Raw genomic sequence first — 22,448 nt, forward strand, 5'->3', positions numbered from 1 at the left:
TGATGTGAGCCAGTTAGTGTCTGTTCTGGGTGTCGGATAACTCGGACTCAACACATTTCTGAGACACATTCCTCTTCTATATGTTATTTCTGGTCTGCTGTTGATAGGCCCGACCAATGTTGTATCCTCTCTTAGGGTGTGCCAGTGTCTGTTTCAGACTCTTAACCAGTACACTCGAAAGGCTGTAATGTAAAAAGTGTACTAGATAAATGGATCTTGCCTATTGGGAGGATCGCAGGGAATTGAACAGTGGGAATTCCAGAGCAAGCGAGAGATTTTCCACTGTATCTGATACTTTGAGTGCTGTTAATGAATTGAAGTACCTCCTTTGTTGTTTTGGTTGCCTCTAAAGGAGGTCTAGAACTATAATTTATATCCGATAAAGAGAAGTCTGTATAAGGTATTTGAGATGGTATCACTTCAATTATATGAGGTGGTTATTCCCGATGCTCCTGGTGGCCAGCTACTTTTCTGCACTTTGTCCGATTTCTTTCATATCCTTTGAATAGCTGAATAGCGTAATTGTCCTCCGTCTTCTCAGATACTGGTTTTTCTTCATTGCTGTATCATTCCAGCGTTTTTATCTGTTAAGCAGTTTCGTTTGTATGGTCCGTATTTGAAATGTTGGGGAAAAATTTAGTTATTTCAGTATTTACGGGTAGAACTCCAATATGAGCTGCTTTGCATATACTCCTTATCGACTGTTCGGTGCCTAGTCTTTTCAAGTGGATTGTCTAGTTTCCTAATTTCTTATAAGCCATGTTGAGAAAGCAGGGAAGAGCAGGAGCTCACCTGGCCTACCCGCAGGCCACGTCCTGCGCCGCTTCTGAGGGGACCTGGGCTCACTCTCTACTTGGGGGCACTAAGCCCTATGTGCTCAGTCTCCGAGCTCCCCTTTCTGGTGTTGTGTGGCAGGATTACTGCTTTGATTCCGGGGGTGGGGGGTGGGGGGGTGGCTACGGTGGTTTCTTCTCTCTTCTGCTTTCACTGTTTGCGACCTCGAGGTAGTCTTTCCCATCTTGTCTCTATGTATTACCACAATCTCTTCAGAGACCTGTATTCAGCTTCTCACTACCATTATATTAAAGAAGGCGATTCATATTTCAAAAATGTGCGAATTGGTGAGTTGGCCTCTGTAGGAAGATGGCTATGTATATTCTCTACCAAAATGAGGTTTAGTGTGCACAGTCCAGTGGCACCCCAAAGGTAGGCAGAGGTAAAAGAAGATAGCACCTTACTCTCTATTTGTGGTAGTGTAGGCAAGCAGTAAGGCTTTATCAGAGGGTAGTGTTAAGCATTTGTTGTACACCCTCGATCAGGAAATGATATCACACACTCAAAGACTGAGCTCAGATCAATTTTATTTGAATAAAAATATTATTTAGTTGTATTTATTTTATATAACCCAGCTAGTCTGGCACAGGTATGTTCATTTGAAAATTTCAAGGCAGGTTGAACAATACTAGCAAGCTGAATGAAAATGACTGTTACAGGTTTGTAAATGCTTTCAATGGAGTGGAAATTGCTGTTCGATTACTTTGAATTACTTATCAGATTACTTTCTGGATTACTTATTCTACTCAGTGTGATACACCTAGATATCACACTGGGACATTTCCAAGAGAAAAGATAAGTAAACAATGTTTAGTTCTTTGCAGTGTTTTAAAGTTCAATACAAAAACCAACTCCACACTAAGAACATTTTTCAAGAACAAACAGTCAATGTATCCAATGGAGCGAAATAAAATTATCGGTTAACAGATAAGTACTTTGTTGTGGGAGTTGGTATTCTGGGGTTAGAACCAGTGTTTCCTCAGGGTCAAAGATGCACTTTCAAAACACCCTCAGCAGCACTAGTGCTGGCGGGTGCAGAGTGCTGAATCCCAATGTTATTCGATGGGGGTTAGGGGACCTCCGGTTGGTGGCTGCTCATGAGCAGGCCACAAGGTTGTGGGAGCAAAGCTCCTGGGGTTTAGCTCAGGGCGATCCGATTTAGCACCCAAAGTACACCTGAAGCGGCGCAAGGGCAGCTGGGTGCAGGGTGCTGGTTTGGTGTCGGGTGCCCTGTTGATTTCAACAAAGACAGCAGGCTCTGGGAAGAAGATCTTCTGGAGGTGACCACCGGTTGGAAAGCCTGGGGATGCTGGGACACCGTCGGTTGGGCCACCCAAGGCTGTGGGACTTCGGGTGCAGGGGTATCTTTAGGCGTCAGGTTTTCTTACCAGCTCAGGTCACGGTTGGAGGGATCCTCTAGAAAGGCTTTGCTTGGAGATTCGAGGCAGGTCAGGATCGCAGAGTCCTCCTCGTGGTGTTGGGACACTCGAACTCGGGCCATAGGCGACGGGTGCAGTCTCATAGTTTTGTTTGGAGTCTGAGTCGGTTGGTGAGCAAATCCGGTGCTCACAGGAGACAAAGTCTTTCTTGTGGAAGGCAGGGCAGGTCCTCTGAGTTTTTGAGGTTGCTGGCTGCAGGACACAAGGGAATTACGCTGTAGCGGGTTAAAGTGGGGACAGGCCGGTAGGGCTGGGGCCAAGTCTGTGGGCGTCCTTCTCTTCTTAGTTGCAGCACGGCTCTTCGGTCCTTCTTCTCTTCTTCTTGGTCGGGTCTTGTCTGAGGAGGCAAGGTTCGGGGTTGCCCCTAAATAATAAATTTAGGGGCGTTACAGGTAAGTAAAGGTTGAAACCAATGAGTCCCTTCCTTGGGTGGGGTACACCCCCTATTATGCCACCCTCCAGCTGTAGGGGTGCATAAGTCTCACTCTGGTTGGCTAGGTCCCCCATCTGCACGATGCTGGGGACTGAGAGTTGTGCTTCACATCGCCTCAGGGGGCATCTCTACGATGCCCTCTGTGTGCATTTTTTCATTAAATCCCACACTGGCATCATTGTGGGTTTAAAGTGCGGAGACGTTGGATACCAAACTTCACAGTTTTCAGTAAAGCAATTATAGTACTGTGGAGCTCGTAATGACAAACTCCCAGCACCATATACTCTTAATGGCATTACTGCACTTACAATGTCTAAGAATTAACATATGCCAAAGACACAGAAGTCCCTATATTCTAATGCGCAATAGGGCAATGCCTTCTCCTAGACCAGGTGTCTCATTTTGATATATATCTATTCTAAACTAGATCAAGCTATTTTCCTATAATGGACAGTGCCTTACTCAGAACCACATTTGCATTTACACCCATAAACAATGTAATATGACCAAAGTTCCGCACAAACATTTCTCTACTTGGAATACAAAATATATTAAAAAACAATTTATTAAAAATGATTTGTCACATGTTCATTCAATGAATCTATACACATTCCTCCCAGAAAGGGTTACAATCTAATTTCTTTGTACATGTAGATAAAAACTTTAAAAAACAGTCGACGCAGTGTTTCGGTGACACCTTGATATTTTCACCTTCTTCAGGACTACTACAAAGTTTATCAGATCTTCTCATAAGATGGATTATGTTCCAATTGCATAATTTGTGGAGGATAAACTCTCATCACAGCAAGGGCCACAGGGATGGAGCCTTTCAATTAAAAAAAAAACCAAATTCCTCTCTGTACCCGTTAGGGCCACTGTATACATACTACAGTATATATGGTATCGCCAATGTTAAAACGTGGATGCCAGTTCCCAATATATGTGTAATCAACACGGGACGCAACACTTGTTGATGTGAATAGAGATAAGTAGCCAGACAGAGATCTGTGCCAAGTTTTATCTTTAATTCCCTCATCCCCAATATACGGTGGCCCTAACAGGTACAGAGAAAGGATTTTTTTTTTTTTTTTTATTGAAAGGCTCCATCCCTGTGGCCCTTGCTCTGGTGAGAGTTTATCCTCCACAAATTTGTAAACAGCCCTCCTCAATTATTTGCAATTGCCCTAAATTTTATTTGTCATGACCTTAATAACCAATTGTCCAATTAGGCGCTCATTCTTAAAACACGTATTTCTGATAAGATGTGGGATATGTTAAGATGGTCATGTTAAGTAGAGAAATTGGACATGCTTTCAAAATCCCTCCTTTTGGCCAACTTTTACATCTCACTCTTTATTTGTACAAATACTTTTAGGCACAGTGTTTTCATGTTCTCATTGACAATGAGACTGGCACCTAAAGCTGTATTCCAACTGTGCAACAGCGCTAAAATGCTAAAATTAATAATCGCAAATGGGCAACAAATAAAACAGCCATATTTTTCCTAAACTATTTATTAGGGCAACAATTACAGATTAAATCAATACTAGTCATGATGAGCTGTTGTAACCCTCTAGAAGTTGAAGAAAAAACAAGATAATACGCATGCAGCAAAACTGATTGTGGAATCTTCAGGATTTAAGGAACATGGTGTCTACTGATAAGGAATATGCTACTTACCAGTATGCATCTGTTCTTGGCATGTAGAGCTGCAGAGTCACACACTGAGGATAAGATCGCCATCTGGTGTTGGGCTCGGATGATTGCAGGTTGTTGTTGTCTTCGGAAGAAGCCTTTGGTCACGAGGTTGGTGACTCCTCCCCTGGACAACAGTGCGCATGGGCATCCACTCCATCGTCAGATTGTTTTTTCGCCATGATGGGAAAAGATGGAGAGTATAGGAATGAAAGAAAGGATGTCCATGTGTAATGTCTAAGTAAGACGGATGCTGGAACAGATACAGGTCCCGGGGAGGCGGGCGGGCGTGTGTGACTCTGCAGCTCTACATGCCAAGAACAGATGCATACTGGTAAGTAGCATATTCCGTTCGAGGCATATGAGCTGCAGATCACACACTGAGGATAGATTATACAGCAGTGCTTCCCCTTAGCGGTGGTCGCCTGTATCTGTTGCAGCAGCTTGAAATAAAGTTTTTAGGACAGCCTGGCCCACTGAGGCCTGTTGTTTGGCCTGCACATCAACACAGTAGTGTTTAGTGAAGGTATGCGTGGTAGACCACGTGGCTGCCTTGCAAATGTCTTCTAAGGGAATGTTACCTAAGAAGGCCATAGAAGCCCCTATTTTACGCGTGGAGTGCGCCCTAGGGGGAACTGTAAGTGTACGTTTAGCCTTTAGGTAGCATATTTGGATGCATTTAACTATCCACCGGGCTATACCGGATTTGGAGATTGGATTGCCTTTATGTGGTGGTGCGAAAGCAACAAAGAGTTGTTTCGTCTTTCGAAAAGGTTTTGTCCTGTCGATGTAATAAAGTAAGGCTCTTATAACATCTAAGGTATGTAGGGCCCTTTCAGCTACTGAGTCTGGGTTTGGGAAAAAGACTGGTAGCTCTACTGATTGGTTAAGGTGGAAAGGGGAAATCACTTTTGGAAGAAATTTAGGGTTTGTCCTAAGAACCACTTTGTTACGGTGTAGTTGTAAGAAAGGTTCCTCTAGTATAAGGGCTTGTATTTCACTTACTCTGCGTAGGGAAGTGATTGCGATAAGGAAAGCTACCTTCCATGTTAGGAATTGTAATTCACATTTGTGCATAGGTTCAAATGGGGGACCCATAAGTCTTGTTAGAACCACATTGCCACCTGCCCCAGTGTGGAATCTCAATCTTGGGGGAAGAATTCTTTTGAGACCTTCCATAAACGCTTTGATGGCTGGTACCTTAAAAAGGGACAGGTGTTGCCTATTTTGCAAGTAGGCTGCCAAGGCTGCTAGGTGTAAACGTATAGAGGAATACGCTAGATTGCATCTTTTCAAGTGTAGTAGATAGCAAATGATGTTTTGGATGGAAGCATCCAATGGATGTATGTCATTATTAGCGCAGTAGATGGCAAATCGTTTCCATTTTGCGGCATAACACGCTCTAGTATTAGGTCGTCTAGCTTCCTTTATGATATTCATACAGTCTGGAGGGAGATTGAGGTATCCGAACTCTAAGACTTCAGGAGCCAGATCGCTAGGTTCAGTGTTTGAGGATCTGGGTGTCTGATTTCTCCATGGTTCTGGGTTAATAGATCCGGGGAGAGGCGTAGCCTTTGATGTGGAACTAAAGATAGTTCCAGAAGTGTGGTGAACCACGGTTGACGTGCCCAAGTGGGAGCTACTAGTATTAGCGTTAGCGATTGTTGTTTCAGTTTGCGTACCACAAATGGAACTAGTGGGAGAGGCGGAAAAGCGTACGCAAATCTGCCTGACCAGTTCATCCATAGGGCATTGCCCTTCGACTGTGGGTGTGGAAACCTGGCGGCGAAGGTTGGGCATTTTGTGTTTTCGGGAGTGGCGAACAGGTCTATGTCTGGTTGTCCCCATTTTTGGAAGAAGGGGAGTAGAACCTTGGGGTGTAATTACCATTCGTGGATCTGCTGCGTGTGGCGACTTAGGAGGTCGGCCACTTGATTGTGGATCCCTGGGAGATGTTCTGCTAACAGGTAGATGTTTTGTGGAATTGCCCATCTCCAGATTTGCTGTGCCCGTTGGAGAGAATGTGTCCCTCCCTGTTTCTGTATATAATACATTGTCGTCATGTTGTCTGTGCGTATGAGGACAGTTTTGTTCTTTAGGTGTACCTGAAAGGATTTTAGTGCTGGGAACACTGCTAAGAGTTCCAGGTGGTTGATGTGGAGCAGTTTCTGTTGACTGGTCCATCTGCCCTGAGTGGTATGGTGAAGGAGGTGGGCTCCCCACCCTGTGAGAGATGCGTCGGTAGTTAGCACAACTTGTGGAAGAGGCTCTAAGAACGGCCGCCCTTTGGACAGGTTGATGGTGTTCCACCATTTCAGTGAGCGAAGTGAGCGACTGTCCACCAACACCAGATCGGTAAGTTGTCCGTGAGCTTGGTTCCACTGTTGTGCTAGACATTCCTGTAAGGGACGCATTTGAAGTCGTGCGTGTGGGACTATGGAGATGCATGACGCCATCATGCCTAGAAGCTGCATGAACACTCTTGCTGGAAGAGATGGATGAGTTTGAAATTGAGAGATGAGATTTTGTATACTGGCTATCCTGGCAGTGCTGGGATAGGCAATGGCTTTGGATGTATCTATGGTTGCTCCTAGATACTGATGTAAGTGGGAAGGTTGTAGATGGGATTTGGGGTAGTTGATTGTGAATCCCAAATTGTGGAGAGTTTGAATCGTGCGATGAGTGTGGAGAACGCCTTTTTGGTGAGTATTGGCTTTTATGAGCCAATCGTCCAGATAGGGGAAGACATGGATCTGTTGTCTTCTGAGGTGCGTGGCCACGACTGCTAAGCACTTGGTGAACACTCTGGGTGCTGTTGTTACTCCGAATGGGAGAACTGTAAATTGATAGTGTTGCCCATCTACTACAAATCGTAGATATTTTCTGTGAGCGGGATGCATAGGGATGTGAAAGTATGCGTCCTTGAGGTCCAATGTGGCAAGGAAGTCTCCCTGTTGTAACAGTGGGAGGACTTGTTGGAGGGTGGTCATATGAAAATGATCTGAATGTATATACTGGTTTAGCAGTCTGAGATCCAGTATGGGCCGTAATGTTTTGTCCTTTTTGGGAATGAGGAAGTATAGAGAATACACCCCTGTTCCCTGATGTTGAAGAGGGACTGGTTCTATGGCATGTTTTTGTAACAGGGATTGAACTTCTTGTTTGAGGAGAGAGAGATGATGTGAGGACATTGGACGTTGTTTGGGTGGTATGTTTGGGGGGGATTGTATGAGTTCTAGGCAGTAGCCAGACTGGATAATTTGTCTTACCCATCTGTCTGTGGTGATGGAAGTCCAGACAGGTAGGAATTGTTGGAGTCGCCCCCCGAATGGAGTGGAATGGTCTGGGGGGGAGTGGTGGCAAGTCACTGTTTGGTGGCTGGGGAGGTGCGGGTATTGTTGTTGTTGCCCCACCCTCGACCTTTGTGATGGTTTCCCCTATAACCTTCTCGGAAATATCCTCTGTTAGGGGATGTTTGTCCAGAATTTTTAAAGGTGGACGTGGTCTCAGTTGCCGTGTTTTTGGAGCCTCCTCTATAAAAGGAGCGACGAAAGGAACCCCGGTTTTGAGGAGACTGCAGTGCTCCCATAGACTTGGCAGTCTCATTATCCTTTTTCATTTTTTCTAATGCAGTGTCCACTGCAGGGCCAAATAACTGCTCTTGGTTGAAAGGTTGAGCTAGAATTGCGGTTTGAACCTCCGGTTTAAAACCGGAAATACGGAGCCAGGCATGTCGTCTGAGTAAGACGCTAGTATTGACCGCCCGAGAAGCAGTGTCTGCCGCATCTAAGGCGCATTTAATGGAGGCATTAGATATTAACTTGCCTTCTTGAATGAGGTCAGCGGCCTGGGATTTAAAGGGATCAGGCAGATGTTGCAGAAGGTCCTCAAGTTGGTCATAATGCACCCTATCATACCGGGCTAACAGGGCCTGGGTATTGGCAATACGCCAGTGGTTCGCCGCCTGTGCGGCGACTCGTTTGCCTGAGGCCTCTAAAAGCTTAGACTCCTTGTCTGGGGGAGGCGTTTCTCCAGTTGTCTGAGTTAACGCGCTTTCTGGCATTTGATACGACCAAGGAGTCTAAAGGGAGCTGGGCTTTAATGTATGCAGGGTCCTGCGGGGCTGGTCAGTACTTTTTTTCGATGCGGGTGTTGAGAACCCTAGCTCGAACAGGGTCTTTAAAGACCTCAGTGGCATGCTTTATAACCCCTTTAATCATGGGCAGTATGTGAACAGTTTTTTGTGACTGCTCAAAAGTATCGAGGAGAAAGTCCTCTTCAAGGGGGTCTGTGTGCATAGTGACACCATGGAATGTTGCTGCCCTATTTATTAGTTGGCCAAACCCCAAATGGTCATCAGGAGGGGAGGGCTTGGAGGGGTAGGTAGTGGGGTCAGGCATGTCAGGCATTGGATAAGACCAGTCATCTACTGGTGCTGTGCCTGGAAATGTAAAAGGGTCGTTTGGATCAACAGGATCATTAAATAAATCAGGGTCCGCCCCTCCCCCTAAGTCATCATTATCATCCGGTGGAGGAGGTGAATGATAGGGAGATGGTAAAGGTAAGGGTAAAGGAGAAGGAGGAGGAGGAGGGGGGACGGGATAGGAGGTAATACAGGAGAGGAAGGACGAAGTGGTGAAGTGGCACAGTCCTTTTTCCGTATGGGAGCTGGAGGAGGTGTGATGTCCAGCTTCCGTTTCTTGTATGGGACGGCAGTCACATGTCCAGTGTCGGGATTGATGTAGATCCGCTTTTGAGTAGGATCTGGGCGAAAAAGTTCATCCGGCTCCGAAGGTGGTGGCGGCGACGGCCGTTTCGGGTCTTTATGAACTTTTTTCGGTGCCGATGAAGTTTTCGGTGCCGAAGGATGTTTCGGTGCCGATGTATGTTTCGGTGCCGAGGGACTTTTAGGCATCGATGTCGAAGAACGTTTCGGCGCCGGTGGAGACTTCGGTGCCGAGGAACGTTTCGGTGCCGAAGGAGATTTCAGTCTTGAAGCCTGTTTCGGTGCCGACAGTGGTTTTTTCGGTGCCGAGGGTGTTAAAGGCACAATCACATGAGGTTTGCTCGAACCCGAGCCACCTACAGGCTTAGATGTCTTCAGAAGCCCCGCCCTCGGGCCCGGCTCCGAAGAGGATTTCCGGTCGCGACTGGGCCCAGCTGGCAGAGTCTTGACCACTGTCTTTTTGGATGGGGCAGGGGCAGGGGGGGTGGTACTCACACGCTGCCCTGGAGTGATGAGGTCATCGGAATCGTCGGCCTCGGACACGATCTCGAGATCTTCGGTGTCATCTTCAGGAACATCTTGAGCAAAGATGTCCTCCGGTTCTGGAGCTGGTTTGGCCATAATATGGCGTCGAGCTCTTTGGTCCCGGAGGGTCTTCTTCGAACGGAAAGCGGCACAAGCTGGACAGGTCGATTCGTTGTGTTCCGGCGACAGGCAGAGGTTACAAACCTCGTGGTGGTCACTGAGGGGGAACTTCGCTCCACACTGGGGGCATTTTTTTAAAGGGTGTCCTGTCCATCAGCCGCTTCCGGAACCGGTCCGAGTTGATTTCGACGTCGATGGAATGAAGATTGAAGAGTTAAATCGATTGCTGGAAGTTTTCTGCTGGAGCGGAAAAAGTTCATCCGAACCCAATGGCGGAAAAAAACAATCTGAGGATGCAGTGGATGCCCATGCGCACTGGTGTCCAGGGGAGGAGTCACCAACCTCGTGACCAAAGGCTTCTTCCGAAGACAACAACAACCTGCAATCATCCGAGCCCAACACCAGATGGCGATCTTATCCTCAGTGTGTGATCTGCAGCTCATATGCCTCGAACAAGATGTTCCAGAAGTAAATTTTAAAAAAAAAACTGTATTAAAAGGAGGATATGAACAGTCCTGCTTCAGGCAATCTACAAATGGAATTTTACGTAAATATTACCTCGGCCTTTAAGCTAAACATGAGTAGACATATTACAGTACAGCTTAACCAAGAAAGCATGGAGGGATCAAGTTTTTGCTTTTCTAATTTATGGGATGAGGTCAAGGATGGTGTATGACGTACTGGGAAGGATCACTGATATACCACCTATGGTGCCTTTACTGAGAATATTAGAGTAACAGGATTTAATGAGATCACAAAAACTATGGATCCACTTAGTGTTGGGGATGGATCCCAAAGTCATTGAGAAACAAATGGTGCAGTGCAGTCCACCCAAGTGTGCAGTTATGGACTACCCATAGGGTCTGGCGTTTAACTGCTTATGGGGGTGATTTACTCTGGCAGGAATGCTGAATTAATTTTGACAAAATGTATGGACCCTGAATAAAATACTTTAGATTAGTATGACCAACAAATTCAATTATTTTCCTATGTGACAATGCCTGGCTGTGGAGATGTGAGAAAGTGCCTCTTTTTCAATGGTGAGCCCCCACTTTGTGCATGGTTTTGATGTGGTTCAATTGTAGTGCACAGGGTCCCTGCTAACTAGGTCCCCTGTGCTAGTGCTTCTTCCCTAAAAACAATGTCCAGATTGGTACTCGTACCCCCCTAAAAGTCCCTAGTTAATGGTACACGGAGTACCTAGGGTCTGGGAGCTGGAGGGTACCCTGCGATCCCTCTCCCTGGGACCATGCCACTGCAGATTGCATGCCTCTGTAAGGGAGAAAATGACAAAGTCGACATGGCACCCTGCCCGAGTGACATGCCAACCAGCCCTGCCTGAAGGCATAGGTAAGTCACCCCTCTAGCAGGCCTCACAACCCTAAGGAAGGGTGCACTATAACACAGGTGAGGGCATACAACATTGTGTTCTATTCCTTAATAATGTAAGTGCCAAAGAAGCCATAGGGAGTACATGGGCTGGAAACTCGACAACTCGAGTTCCACAGCACCATGATGGCTTCACTGAACACAGGAGCGTTTGGTACCAAATTACTACTCTCAATAAATCCACATTGCTGCCAGAGTGGAATTTATTGTACCATGCACCCAGAGGGCACCTCAGGTGCCACCTGAAAACATAGCAATCATGGTGTGGTCTCGGACCGGCTGTAGACAGCCGGCCACCACCAGACATGTTTCTGGACATTTGGGTAGAGAGCCCCTGCTCTCTGGGACCAGAAAAAATGCACATCCTGGGCAGAGGCATCATACCTCCTCCTCCAGGACAGGCCAGTGCTCGAAGAGGGAAGCTTCATTTTTCTTTTCTTTTTTTAATTTTTAATTTGCCAGTACAAAGAAAAAAAAGAAAAAGAAAAATCCCAATAAACATTACAAAATGGCACCCATCCCCCCCACCCCACAAAGAAGAAGGAACTTGCGTATGGTTACGAGAAAAGAAAAGACACAGTAAACCAGAAGAAGGAGAGAAAGGAAAAAAGAAAATGAAAAAAAAAACGAAAGAAGGAGAGAAGCGCATACATTATCCTGACTGTGCAAGCCATAGGCTAATTATTTCCCAAAGCTCTAATCCCTTCTTCCGTCCCTTTCTTCCTTTCTTTGCATATATGGCAATTTCTAGATAATATCTGGCAATAAAACGGGCTAGCCAGTGTGAGAACGATGGAGGCTCCGGATCTAGCCAGGAGGAAGACACACAGAGCCTCCAGACAGTCATGGCAATGAAAATTAAACCATCTCTTTTCAGCTGGGAAGTCTCGGTCTGCGTTCCTAGCAGAATAATAGTAGGGTTCAATATGATGGGCTGAGTTGCAAATTCCCTTAAGAATTCCTGTATTCTGTTTAAAGTGATGGAGAGTTTTAAACATGTAGAGAAAATATGGATAGAGTTGACCCCGTATTCCGCACATCTTGGACAAAGGGTGCCTTGGCCAGACCCCCACTTAGCAATTTTACTAGGGGTGAGATATAAAGAGAAAATAGTTTTAAAATGTTGCGCCTGTAGTTTGGCTGAGATTAGGATGTTCTGTGAAAGGGAGAGTGAATTAAAAAAAGTGGTGATAGAAGTGTCAGTTTTGCTGGACCATTTATCAGCTATGTTCTGTAGGTCGTCGGGGGTCTGTCTATTTATTATGTTGTATAATAAGCCAATTCGTGGCGCAGCCGGCTCATGTAAGAATTTAAGCATATCAATTTCCCTGAAGCCAGAGGGCCCCCCTACCTTCCTAGACAAAAAGTCAGATACACAGTAATATTTGAAAGCATCTTCATTTTTGAGTTTCGAAAAAGGGACCACCCCTTCATAGGTAACAAGGTCTCCTAATTTCAGTATGCCGGCCTTGTGCCAGTCTGAAAAATAGGCCCTACCGAATATAGCAGGCAAGCTGCTATTATTCAGCGTGGGAGTGTAGAAGTTAAATCTACCCAATCCAAGAATTTTACGGATGCTGCGAAAGGTTATAAAAGAGTTTAGTAGTGTCTTAAACCTCACCCTTTTGTAGTATCCGTTGGTGGTCTCCCGAAGTAGGCAGCCCCAGGACTGTTCACCCAGCAGTGAAAAGTTTTTAAAATTAAAAACGTACTTACCTTATTGAGAACATATTGGTCTTCAATGGTATATTTTTCTATAATTGGTCTGGATCTCCACGAGTGGTTTATCTATTATTAATCACTGTTGTGCAATAAATGTCCTACACTCCTTTGTGTTGGGCCTATGGCTGCTTGCCCACACTACCACTAATAGAGCACTTTGGGTTTTACATTGAGCCATGTACACTTTTGGGGAACAGCTGGAATCTATGCACGGAATTACCACCTCGTGGCAATATAATATGCAAAGCCAGCCTCCTACAAGAGAGTTTAGTTAATGGGGTTAAAATAGCCACAGTTTTGCTATTTAAAGGGGTGGAGCTGAAGGCATCAACTTAAATGTGGTGGGAGGTAGAGTATGAGATGGCTAAGTAGACAGAACAGCATACGGTTCATGATGCGGTTAGTTTGTTGCTTCATGAAAACGATCAATAAAAACGGAATTAAAGAAGAAAAAAAGCAACTAAGATTAGCACACCACAAAGTCAACAGTACCACGTTTAGATTATCCAATTCCGCCCGCAAAGGCAATGCTACAGACTTAAGGCATACCTAAGCAACCACTAAACTGTCTAGCACACTGAATGTCCCCCAATTTATATGCACATCGTTCACTGAATAAAATGTTCCACCTAAATTAAAGATGGGCTACTATAACTAAGATGATATCACAGGACTACTCACACTGATCTGAGATGGAAGACTCAAGCATGTTTAAGGTTCCAAGGTGACCAACATAACAGACAATACTAATGGCCGATTTTGCTGCAGCGATCAATCTAACAAAGCACAATACAATTAAGACAACAACAACACAGTCAAAACACAAATGAGAGGAGGAGAAAGGCACACAAATCATTTTTATTCCACTTAACGGGGGCTGTTAAAAGCCACTACCTTGCTGACAATTAACAATGGTTATCGTATATATCCACACAGTAAGTAGGAAAAGAGACAAAGTCTTACGAAAAAAAATCGCAACAATTAACGACTTAAATCCTAAGCAAGATAAAGGCAGTATGCCACTAAATAACTATTAAAAAATTAGCAAAAAAATTACCTCTTCCTTCTTGACCTCTTTATCCGGATGCTGCAAGAATTCCACCTTTATCGCTCCTGTTGGTGGCAGTTCCGGTGGCGGTAGGTAACACTTGTTATTTAGAGCCTCAAAAAGCTTGTCAACGAATCCATGGGTCTCTTTAAATTAACAGGAGTAAACAATCAGAACAGCACAGTTAACAACTGACGAAGAAATTCTTAATGGAATTAAATATATAAAAATGCAGCCTTTAGTGGGTCCTTCAAATGAAATGACAATACGACCCAAAAAATAAATCTGAAATTCACATTATATAGGAAAGAAATAACAGAAGAGATTTCATGTTGAGGCCTACTTTTCCAAGAGAGCGGTTTAATTTCTTGAAAACCCCATAAACACTCATCCGCTATAGATGGTAAGGACCAGTCTACTACAATTGAATCAATCGAAAAGAATTATTATTGTTGGATGTAGGACTCAATATAACAGATCATGGGCATGTAAACTAGTTTAATAGCAGCTGTCAAAATAAGTGTGTGGCGTCTTTTCTTTTGGCGAACAAAGCGGTACAAAAGGGGGTGGCGATGGACGGAGCATCAGAACCAATCAAACACTCACACCCAGTCAACAGATCTGGGTTTGATCCATCACCGTTCTTTAGCCCACTCTGCCACCCCAGTTCAGACATGGCCATATGCAAATCAGTCTGACCCTGTGCCTCATGGGAACAGTCCAGCCCGAACTGCCAAGCCATGCCTTCCCTGGACCGGAAATAAGCTTCCTAGGACCGGTTTCTTTGCCACACCCCAATATCCAGCAGTGTCACCACATCCCGACTTAAGAACACAGTTAAAGATTTTGGATGTAGTGATTGGAGCAGAAGCTGTGCCACATTGATACGTTACTAGTCTCACCGTGAGGGAGATCTTTTCATTTCATTATATTGATATCACAGCCACATAGTAATAAGTGTATCGCAAAAACAAACTTATTACCAAATACACTCCAGTATCTTAACAGTCACCTCCTATATTCAAATTAAACCATGCCAGTATCACGTTTGTGGGGAATATGTTCCTCTCAGCTGAGTTACTACGACACAAACTGGTTAGCACTGCATGACAAATCAAGTTTCTGTAATCACCCTATTGCCTCCGGGATGGCAGATAACACTAGCAACTGCATACTGAAAACTGGTTCAAAGAAAAAAGCATTACCTATTCCACTTACAATGTCCAGGTCTGTGCAAATCAGGGAATAAAAACGCATTTTAGAAGCCACGAGATAAAAAAAAGATACAAAGTCTGCAGCGTTTAAGCATACAATTAAGGCATGACAGCAGTGCGGATGTCCAAGGTTAAAAGGAGGGGCTTCAGAAGAATCCTTCGTTTAAAGAGAAGGCATGGACATACACATTACAAGTGCAGAATAACTAAGTGCACAGTATGCAACTATTGTCAGTTGTCTTTGGTCGCCCATGGCAGAACTTGAAGGGAAGATATTAAATCGATATTGGAAGAGTTTTTGAACAGATTTTTCCCAACAGGACTGACACAAATATTCTTAACAAGTTGGGAACTTGTCTTCGAAAAAGGAGAGGTTTCGTGCGATTTTACCACTCCCACTTTCTAGGTCTCGGCTAGCGAAGGCTGCGCTTGCGCAGTCTCACTCGCGAGATTTAATGAGTTCAGTACGGGGCTTGAACCCGCCCCTCTTCTCCATTGGCTGGCTGGCTTCCTAAACGGAGGCCAGCCAAAGGAGGAGAGGGGCGTCTGTCTGTTTAAACCCAGTCTTTTTCGGATTCGGGGGCGTGTTTTTTCGATTCTTTCTCTCCTCTGGAATGTAAACATTCCAGCCAATGGCAAGAGGAGATAAAGAAAAACACGCACCCCAATCCCAAAATGACGCGCTGTTTCTCCGACGCGGTTTCGTCTCCTCCCCCTGCTCTCAGATGGCAGAGAGAGGAGACTGCAAGCAGAGGCGCTGCTGAAAGCGCCTTGCCTGGGGATCTAGGCGAGCGCTGCAGATCAGCGTGAGGCAAGGCACAGGGTCATAAAGGTCGACCGGCTCTTCACTGCCTTGCTCGTGACCTTAGGCTCCTAGGAAATTGGGTGTTAAAATGTAGTCCATTTACCTCCTCTTTTGAAAGATGGGCGACTGTACGTGCCTTAAAAACTTCAAAAGCAGCAGTTACGATAGTGATGTTACTTGGAGGACTAACGAGAACAGTAGTGCAGGGTGACCGGATGGAATGCAAGCTCACTTTCTTAATCCACCTTTGGCGAAGCATGTACACCTGGGCGGCTGTTCTGACGGGGAGGAAGAATGTCAGCAATGCGTGACTCGGTCCTTAATTAGGAAGAAACGCTTACTTGGAGGTCACTTTCTGAATCGCACTCTATCGTTTTCGAATGGTGGTTGGTGAAACTGAAACGCGGCCTTGCTCGTAACGCACTAGTCACTGCACGCCTTAAAGTGATAGGAGCCAGCAGCACGCCGCTATTTGTGTCTTCAGCGAGAGATGCTGTTTAGAAACCGAGCCGAGAGCGGGGATTGTGCGCTGCGAGGCGGCGCCGCGCCCTCACAGCGCTTTTGTGCTGGATGCGGGTGATTTAAATCCAGAGCAAGTGAGATCAGAGTCGGCTGCACCTTCCCGAGGCGAGGCCGGGAGCGGCGGTAATCAGAGCTGGCAGACTGAGCCCTCCCAGGCCCTCTCCCTGGTCCTTGGCAGGTGAGAAAACCAGTCTTCCATGCACGGGGTCACAGTGGGCGCAGGGGAAACCTTGAGCGGGTGCGCTCACTCTCACCTAGCGCCTAGACATTCAGAGTGGGGAACCCCGTCCCTGGGGAGCAGAATGGAACACGCAACTCCCCTCTCATCCGTCTTCCTCCTTGTCCCACTCCTTCCTAGAGAGTCTTTTGCCTCACCGTTACCCCATGATAACTACCTAAAAGTAATACAATGCTGGTCTAGGCATTGGCTCCACAGAACCCCTGCCCGGGTCATAGAATAAAACGAGGGACTATCCCTCCTCCCACTCAGTGTTATCTCTGGCAAGACCTGGCTCCCAAATCTGGTACGTCTTTAGTTTTATCTGTAAACATATATACTTGAAAAGTTATTCTATGTACGCATTTAAATGTTATGGAATGCGTTGACGAGGCTGTAAAAGCTGCCCGGCTTTTGGAAAAGTGTCTGCCAGTGTTTTTTTTTTTAATGGAGGTGCGGCTCAGCTGGGTCAGGGCACGTCTCTCGCAAAGTGTATGTCGGTGTGCTATGTGCCGCCCCCTAGCAGTCCATGCCTCCATGGCCGGTGCTCATCTCTCGCCCTCTGATCCCCCTGAGTTTCCCCCCATGCTCCATCCCACCCCCCGGACCCTGCGAGCCCGCCCTGCTGCCCCTACACTCTTTTGGCCTGGCCACCGCCGGCTTTCGCACTGCTTAGTAACTTCCGAGCGAGTGGGCGGTGCGGTGCCAAGCCGGCTTTGCCCAGGCCCTCTCTGACCGGCAAGTATACAGTTGACTACTTCAACAGCTCGACAGCAGCACAGTGAGTGAAGACAGGGGGGCTAATGAGCACGGGGGGTTGCGGATATTATGACAGGGCACGGGTATAGTTTTCATAGGGGCAAGAGATCGCAGCGCCTGTCAAGCAAATCATTTGATTTCCTTTGTGTCTTGGGCAAAAAATGTGTGACTAGGCTTGGTCCATTATAACCCCCTAAGGCAAGGTTTGTGCAATTAAAAATACTTTTACCAACAGTTCATTACGGGTGACGTAGCATTTTTCGCCAGTGCTTTCCGGCGAATGGCTATACCGGTTGTGTTTGTGTATTTAGAGCAGACGATTGTCACGCCATCATAAACACCTGTGTGTGCGTGTGTGTGTGTGTGTGTGTCTCTATTTGTGTGTGTGTGGCTCTGTGTGTGTGGGTAGCTTTGTGTGTGTGGGTAGCTTTGTGTGGGTGCAAATGCAATAGGTCTCGCATTTGAGAGAGATTAAGCAATTGACATTGTAAATAACAATGCCGTTTCTTTATATGTTTTAAAAACAAAAACATAAACAAAAATAATGTCATGAGCAATGCCAATAGCTCTAACTTTAACAATGCCGAGACCATTGCATTGTAAATGCTTGTTTTTTTTGTAACAGAGAACGACTTGTTCTTTACTCCCACAGATCTTGTAATTACAAAGTTTAATTGAGTTGAAGATTACATCATATGGGTTTTTAATGGTGGAGTCCTATCCAAATCTGATGAGTTGACATAGGGGCATTTGAAATCTTTATTTTCTGCAAAAGTTGACACGTGCCTTTCTATCTTCTATTACACAGGCAGAGAACCAGCTTGATCAGTGATTGGGAAGCGTTTGCAGATGATTGCTTTCAGCTACTTTAGTTACTTTAATTAAAGGCTCCTAAGAAGAAGGCCCTTATTTCCATGGTAACCTGTATCCCTGAAAAGAGCTGTGATGATCAAAAATAATGCCCAGATATGTATTACATCTTCGATTTTTCCATTATGTGCCAGGGTTTTTTTTAAAATTTTTAAGTTTAAGGTAAATGATCATTATCTTTGTTTCATCTAGATTTATTTCCAGCTTGTTTTGGAACAGTATCTACCAAGTCCATGGAGAAAACTCAGAAGTACATGAAGCTGGCCAGTGTTAGTGGATATGGTCATCAATGTGAGGTCGGATAGTGACCAAAGGCGCTATGTGCCAGGTTCAACCTGGCCCGATTTACGAGTGAAAATCTGGTGCCTATAACTTTTTCCCTTGTCCTCGAGACAGTCAATAACAGACGCAATGTAAAATGGGCGGAAGTTTCATCCAATGAAGGATTCCAAAGATGAATCTATTAGGCCTTTAGCCACATTCTCGGCCTATGATTCGCCGGATACTGTTTATGTCAAGCGTAATTTGGTCACTGTGCACATTTTATTCGTGGACTATATAAAGCCCCTCTTTCTTAAGGCAAGATCAGGGGAAGTACCATAAAGAAACAACCTAGTTGGTTTGACAAGGATTGTGAATGGAGGAAAAGGGTCCTGCTAGACACCTCAAAAAAAGGCAGCAAATTAGAGATATCTATGGCCAGGAAGAACTACAAGTCTACACTACTGCCAGCAAAAAGCAGATAGGAGAGGGGACAATGGGCAGACCTTACCTAGGCACCTGATTAACAATTCTGGTCCTTTTGGAAGTTAGTGGCAGAAGGTACACGTATTGTTGACTATCATTTGGAGGCGGCTGTTCAGCCTGATTAATGGGTAACTCACTGCACGTCACTGTACAAGAAAGAGGACCAAGAAGGTCAGATAGAGGGGTCCCATGAGTCTGTAGGTGATTTAATACCCACTGAACTTTCTACCTATGTAACAAGTGAAGTTTGTTCATGTAGGGACTCCCCCTGCTTCACCTTAAATGAAACTGAGCATGCCCTCAAACTTACTAAGAAAGGTAAGGCGCCCAGACTGGATGATATCCCAGGTGATTTGTTTCTACCTAAACCGGAGGTCTGTGTCCCTTACCTTAACCAACTAAGTAACGCCATTATGGGAAGTAGTAAAATAGCACCATCATGGCAGGGCTCTATTAATATTCCGATTTCTATAAAAAGGGGAAGGGGAGGGGGGGACGGGAATAATCCATCAAACTATAGGCCGATTAATTTACTCAACGCCACCCAGAAAATATTCTGCAGCCAGATACTAACAAGGTTGCAAACTTAGCTTGCTGAGAACCATGTCCTTGAAGACGCCCAGGCATGGTGTTCACGAACAAAATAAGTACTATGGATCAAGCGTTCTGTTTTATTGTTTTGTGCTGGAAGTTTGTTACTTTAAAGAAAGAAGATTTATATGTTGGCTACATTGACAATCGGTTAGCTTTTGATTTAGTCCCTAGAGATAGGTTATGGAGGGTGCTGGGAAACTACGGGGTCCCAGAAGACTTACTGTGGATTCTCAGAGTATTGCCTACTGACATCAATGCACAAGTAAGGTGGAACAACATGGGCGACCTCACAGCTAAGATCCCCGCTAGAAATAGCATCAAACAGGGCTGTGAACAAACCTTATTTAGCATGTATATCAATGGGGCAGAGAAATTGGGTATCTGCAGTTGAATATGATGCACCAAAACTTGCCTGGATTTCGGTCCCGATTTTGATGTTTGCTGAAGACAACGTACTCATTTTCAGAAACCTGATTGGACTTCAGAAGGAACTGGACTAATTTGTAGCCTTCTGAAAAAACAGAGGCTAAGAAATAAATCTTGATAAGTCCAAATTTATGGGGATTAATCCCCATAGGTCCTTTAAAGGCAAAATGTTGGAGCATTGATAGAGCAGACGGCTGAATTGGATTAGCTGGGTATAAGGTTTTCAGACTCTTTAAAATGGGGGAAGCAAATAGATAAAAGCAAGATCGTACTATACCAGTGTGCACTTTGAATAGGAACCACAAGTCTACTGCTGAGGGGCCGTGTCACCGGTTCTAAAAATCTATCAAGCCACTGCAGTGTCAGCCGTCCTTTACAGGGCAGAGATTTAGGGCTTTACAGATGCATCTATTCTAACTATTGAGAACAAATTTATCAAAGGTCATCTCAATTTGCCAGAAAGCACCCAATTGGTACACTTGCGATTTAACCCAGCCCTCAACCAAATCCACTTTGTATCCTTCCTCAAACCATTGATATACTGTGTGAGGATATGGTCTACTCCGAAATTAACCATCTATTATGAGGCACTTAGGGATTTGATAAATTGTTATAAAACCGCCTGTACCCCTTGGTTAAAACACATCAAAAAAAGTTGCTACTAAACACTAACTATTGGGAACAGGATCTGACCAGAATGTGGGCTAAGCGTAGGGAGGGCTCACTAACAGGGCAATTTTTGCTGCATAAATGTTCGCCAAGTTTTGAATTCCATATGATAGGATATATCCTGCAGGGGCAAAACAAGTGGACATCCAGTTTAGACTTGATACCCTATCCCCAAGATCTCTCACCTCGAGATGGTGTAAAATGGAATGCGATCCAGAAAGTTGCCCCTTCTGCCCATTGCAAAAGGAAACAGAGGCCCACTTTCTGTTCTGTCCCAGATACTCTATTTTATGTAAAAAATTGATTATTGCACGGTGTAAACTTAAGGGTGTAAGACATTATTGGGAAACAATGCATTTATTGAAAACTGACACAAATGAGTTATTAGTATTTGAAATATCATGTTTCTTATGGAGGGCTTGGTCAGAACGTACGAAAAGCTGAAGACTTGTGAACTTGTAATTATTACTGCTGCTATACATGTATACGTTATGCTTCTTACAGCCATAGTACTGGCCCTATGAATTGATCTTAATCTTGTTCTTTCTTATGTGTTTTTCTTTTTAACGGTTTATTAGTAGATTAGGGTATGTATTAACGATGGACTTTATGAACAGGAAAATTCTTTCTAGACAGGGGAGGCTGGGCTATTTAACATGGCGGACCATGTTTTGGCATTGTACTAGGCTATCATGGAGGTTTAGGTTGATATTGATAATTGCTTTCCCTGAAATCCTCTATAAGGTCCATCCTATTGATTTTTTTTCATAACATTGCTTTTACTTTTTACTGTCTTCATTGCTCTATTATGTTGATTTTTACTATGATGTTTTTATTGCCATTTTAAGGTCTTTCGAACAAAGATATATATATATAGATATATAAAACTATGAGCAATAATACGAGCAGACAATAGCAACTATGCTAAATGCCGTAATTTAGGAAACCTAACCTTTGCTCATTTTAGGCCACTCAGGCCAAACAATTTAATTTAATTTAATTCAATTTAAATTAATTGATTTAATTAAATTAATTTAATCAATTTTCAATTGATAAGGAACCATCCATCACAATTGATTATGAACCATTACATAAATGAACCCATACAACAAAATAAATGTTATTATAACATTAGACGGACTACCAAGTCCACAATGCACCACCATCAGCTCATGTGACATTTTGGTATAAAATAAGGAAATTGAAAAAAGACTTGTAAAACTACCGTGATCAGGAGCTGTGTCCAGCTTGAAACGCGTAGGTGAAGAGCTATGTAGTCAATAAACACCAACTGACTACACTGGAGCGAGTGCGGCGTTTTTCTTCATTTGCTTTTGGAATTTCAAACGAGGACGGGTCCTTTCCTCGACGCCGGCACCAGCACTAAAGTGTTCCCCTCATAAGGATATTATTGCTCATTATCTTCATAGAATCGGAGGGAGAACCCAGCGCTAACGGGGCCGTTGTGATCTACAAGCGAAATGACAGCTTCTCTTCGCATAAAAGTGCCAGTGAAATCCATTTGAGCACATTCAGGGAAATCGTGTGACTTTCTTGTAACGTGGAGAACTGTCTAATTGCATTTCACACGGCTCACAGTGATCGGACATCTGGACAGCAGGAAATACCGGGTAGAGCGCCAACGGGAGGGATCGGAGGATACCGCCACGTTTGGGAGTCTCCCCGGTGAGTGA

At 44.7% G+C, this 22,448-nt stretch overlaps 1 protein-coding gene across 4 annotated transcripts in view; it reads right to left on the bottom strand.

Moving 5' to 3' along the window:
• The window catches only part of RBM26 (RNA binding motif protein 26), a 999,243-nt gene that overhangs the window by 857,572 nt on the left and 119,223 nt on the right, over positions 1-22,448 (bottom strand). For all 4 annotated transcript variants that reach the window (XM_085622082.1, XM_085622081.1, XM_085622080.1 and 1 more), the window contains exon 3: positions 13,941-14,077. In XM_085622082.1, the coding sequence (XP_085478208.1) occupies positions 13,941-14,077 (137 nt within the window). The remainder of the gene's footprint in view (positions 1-13,940; positions 14,078-22,448) is intronic.

This window comes from Triturus cristatus, chromosome 8 (assembly GCF_964204655.1).
Source record: "Triturus cristatus chromosome 8, aTriCri1.1, whole genome shotgun sequence".
Taxonomy (NCBI): Eukaryota; Metazoa; Chordata; class Amphibia; order Caudata; family Salamandridae; genus Triturus; species Triturus cristatus.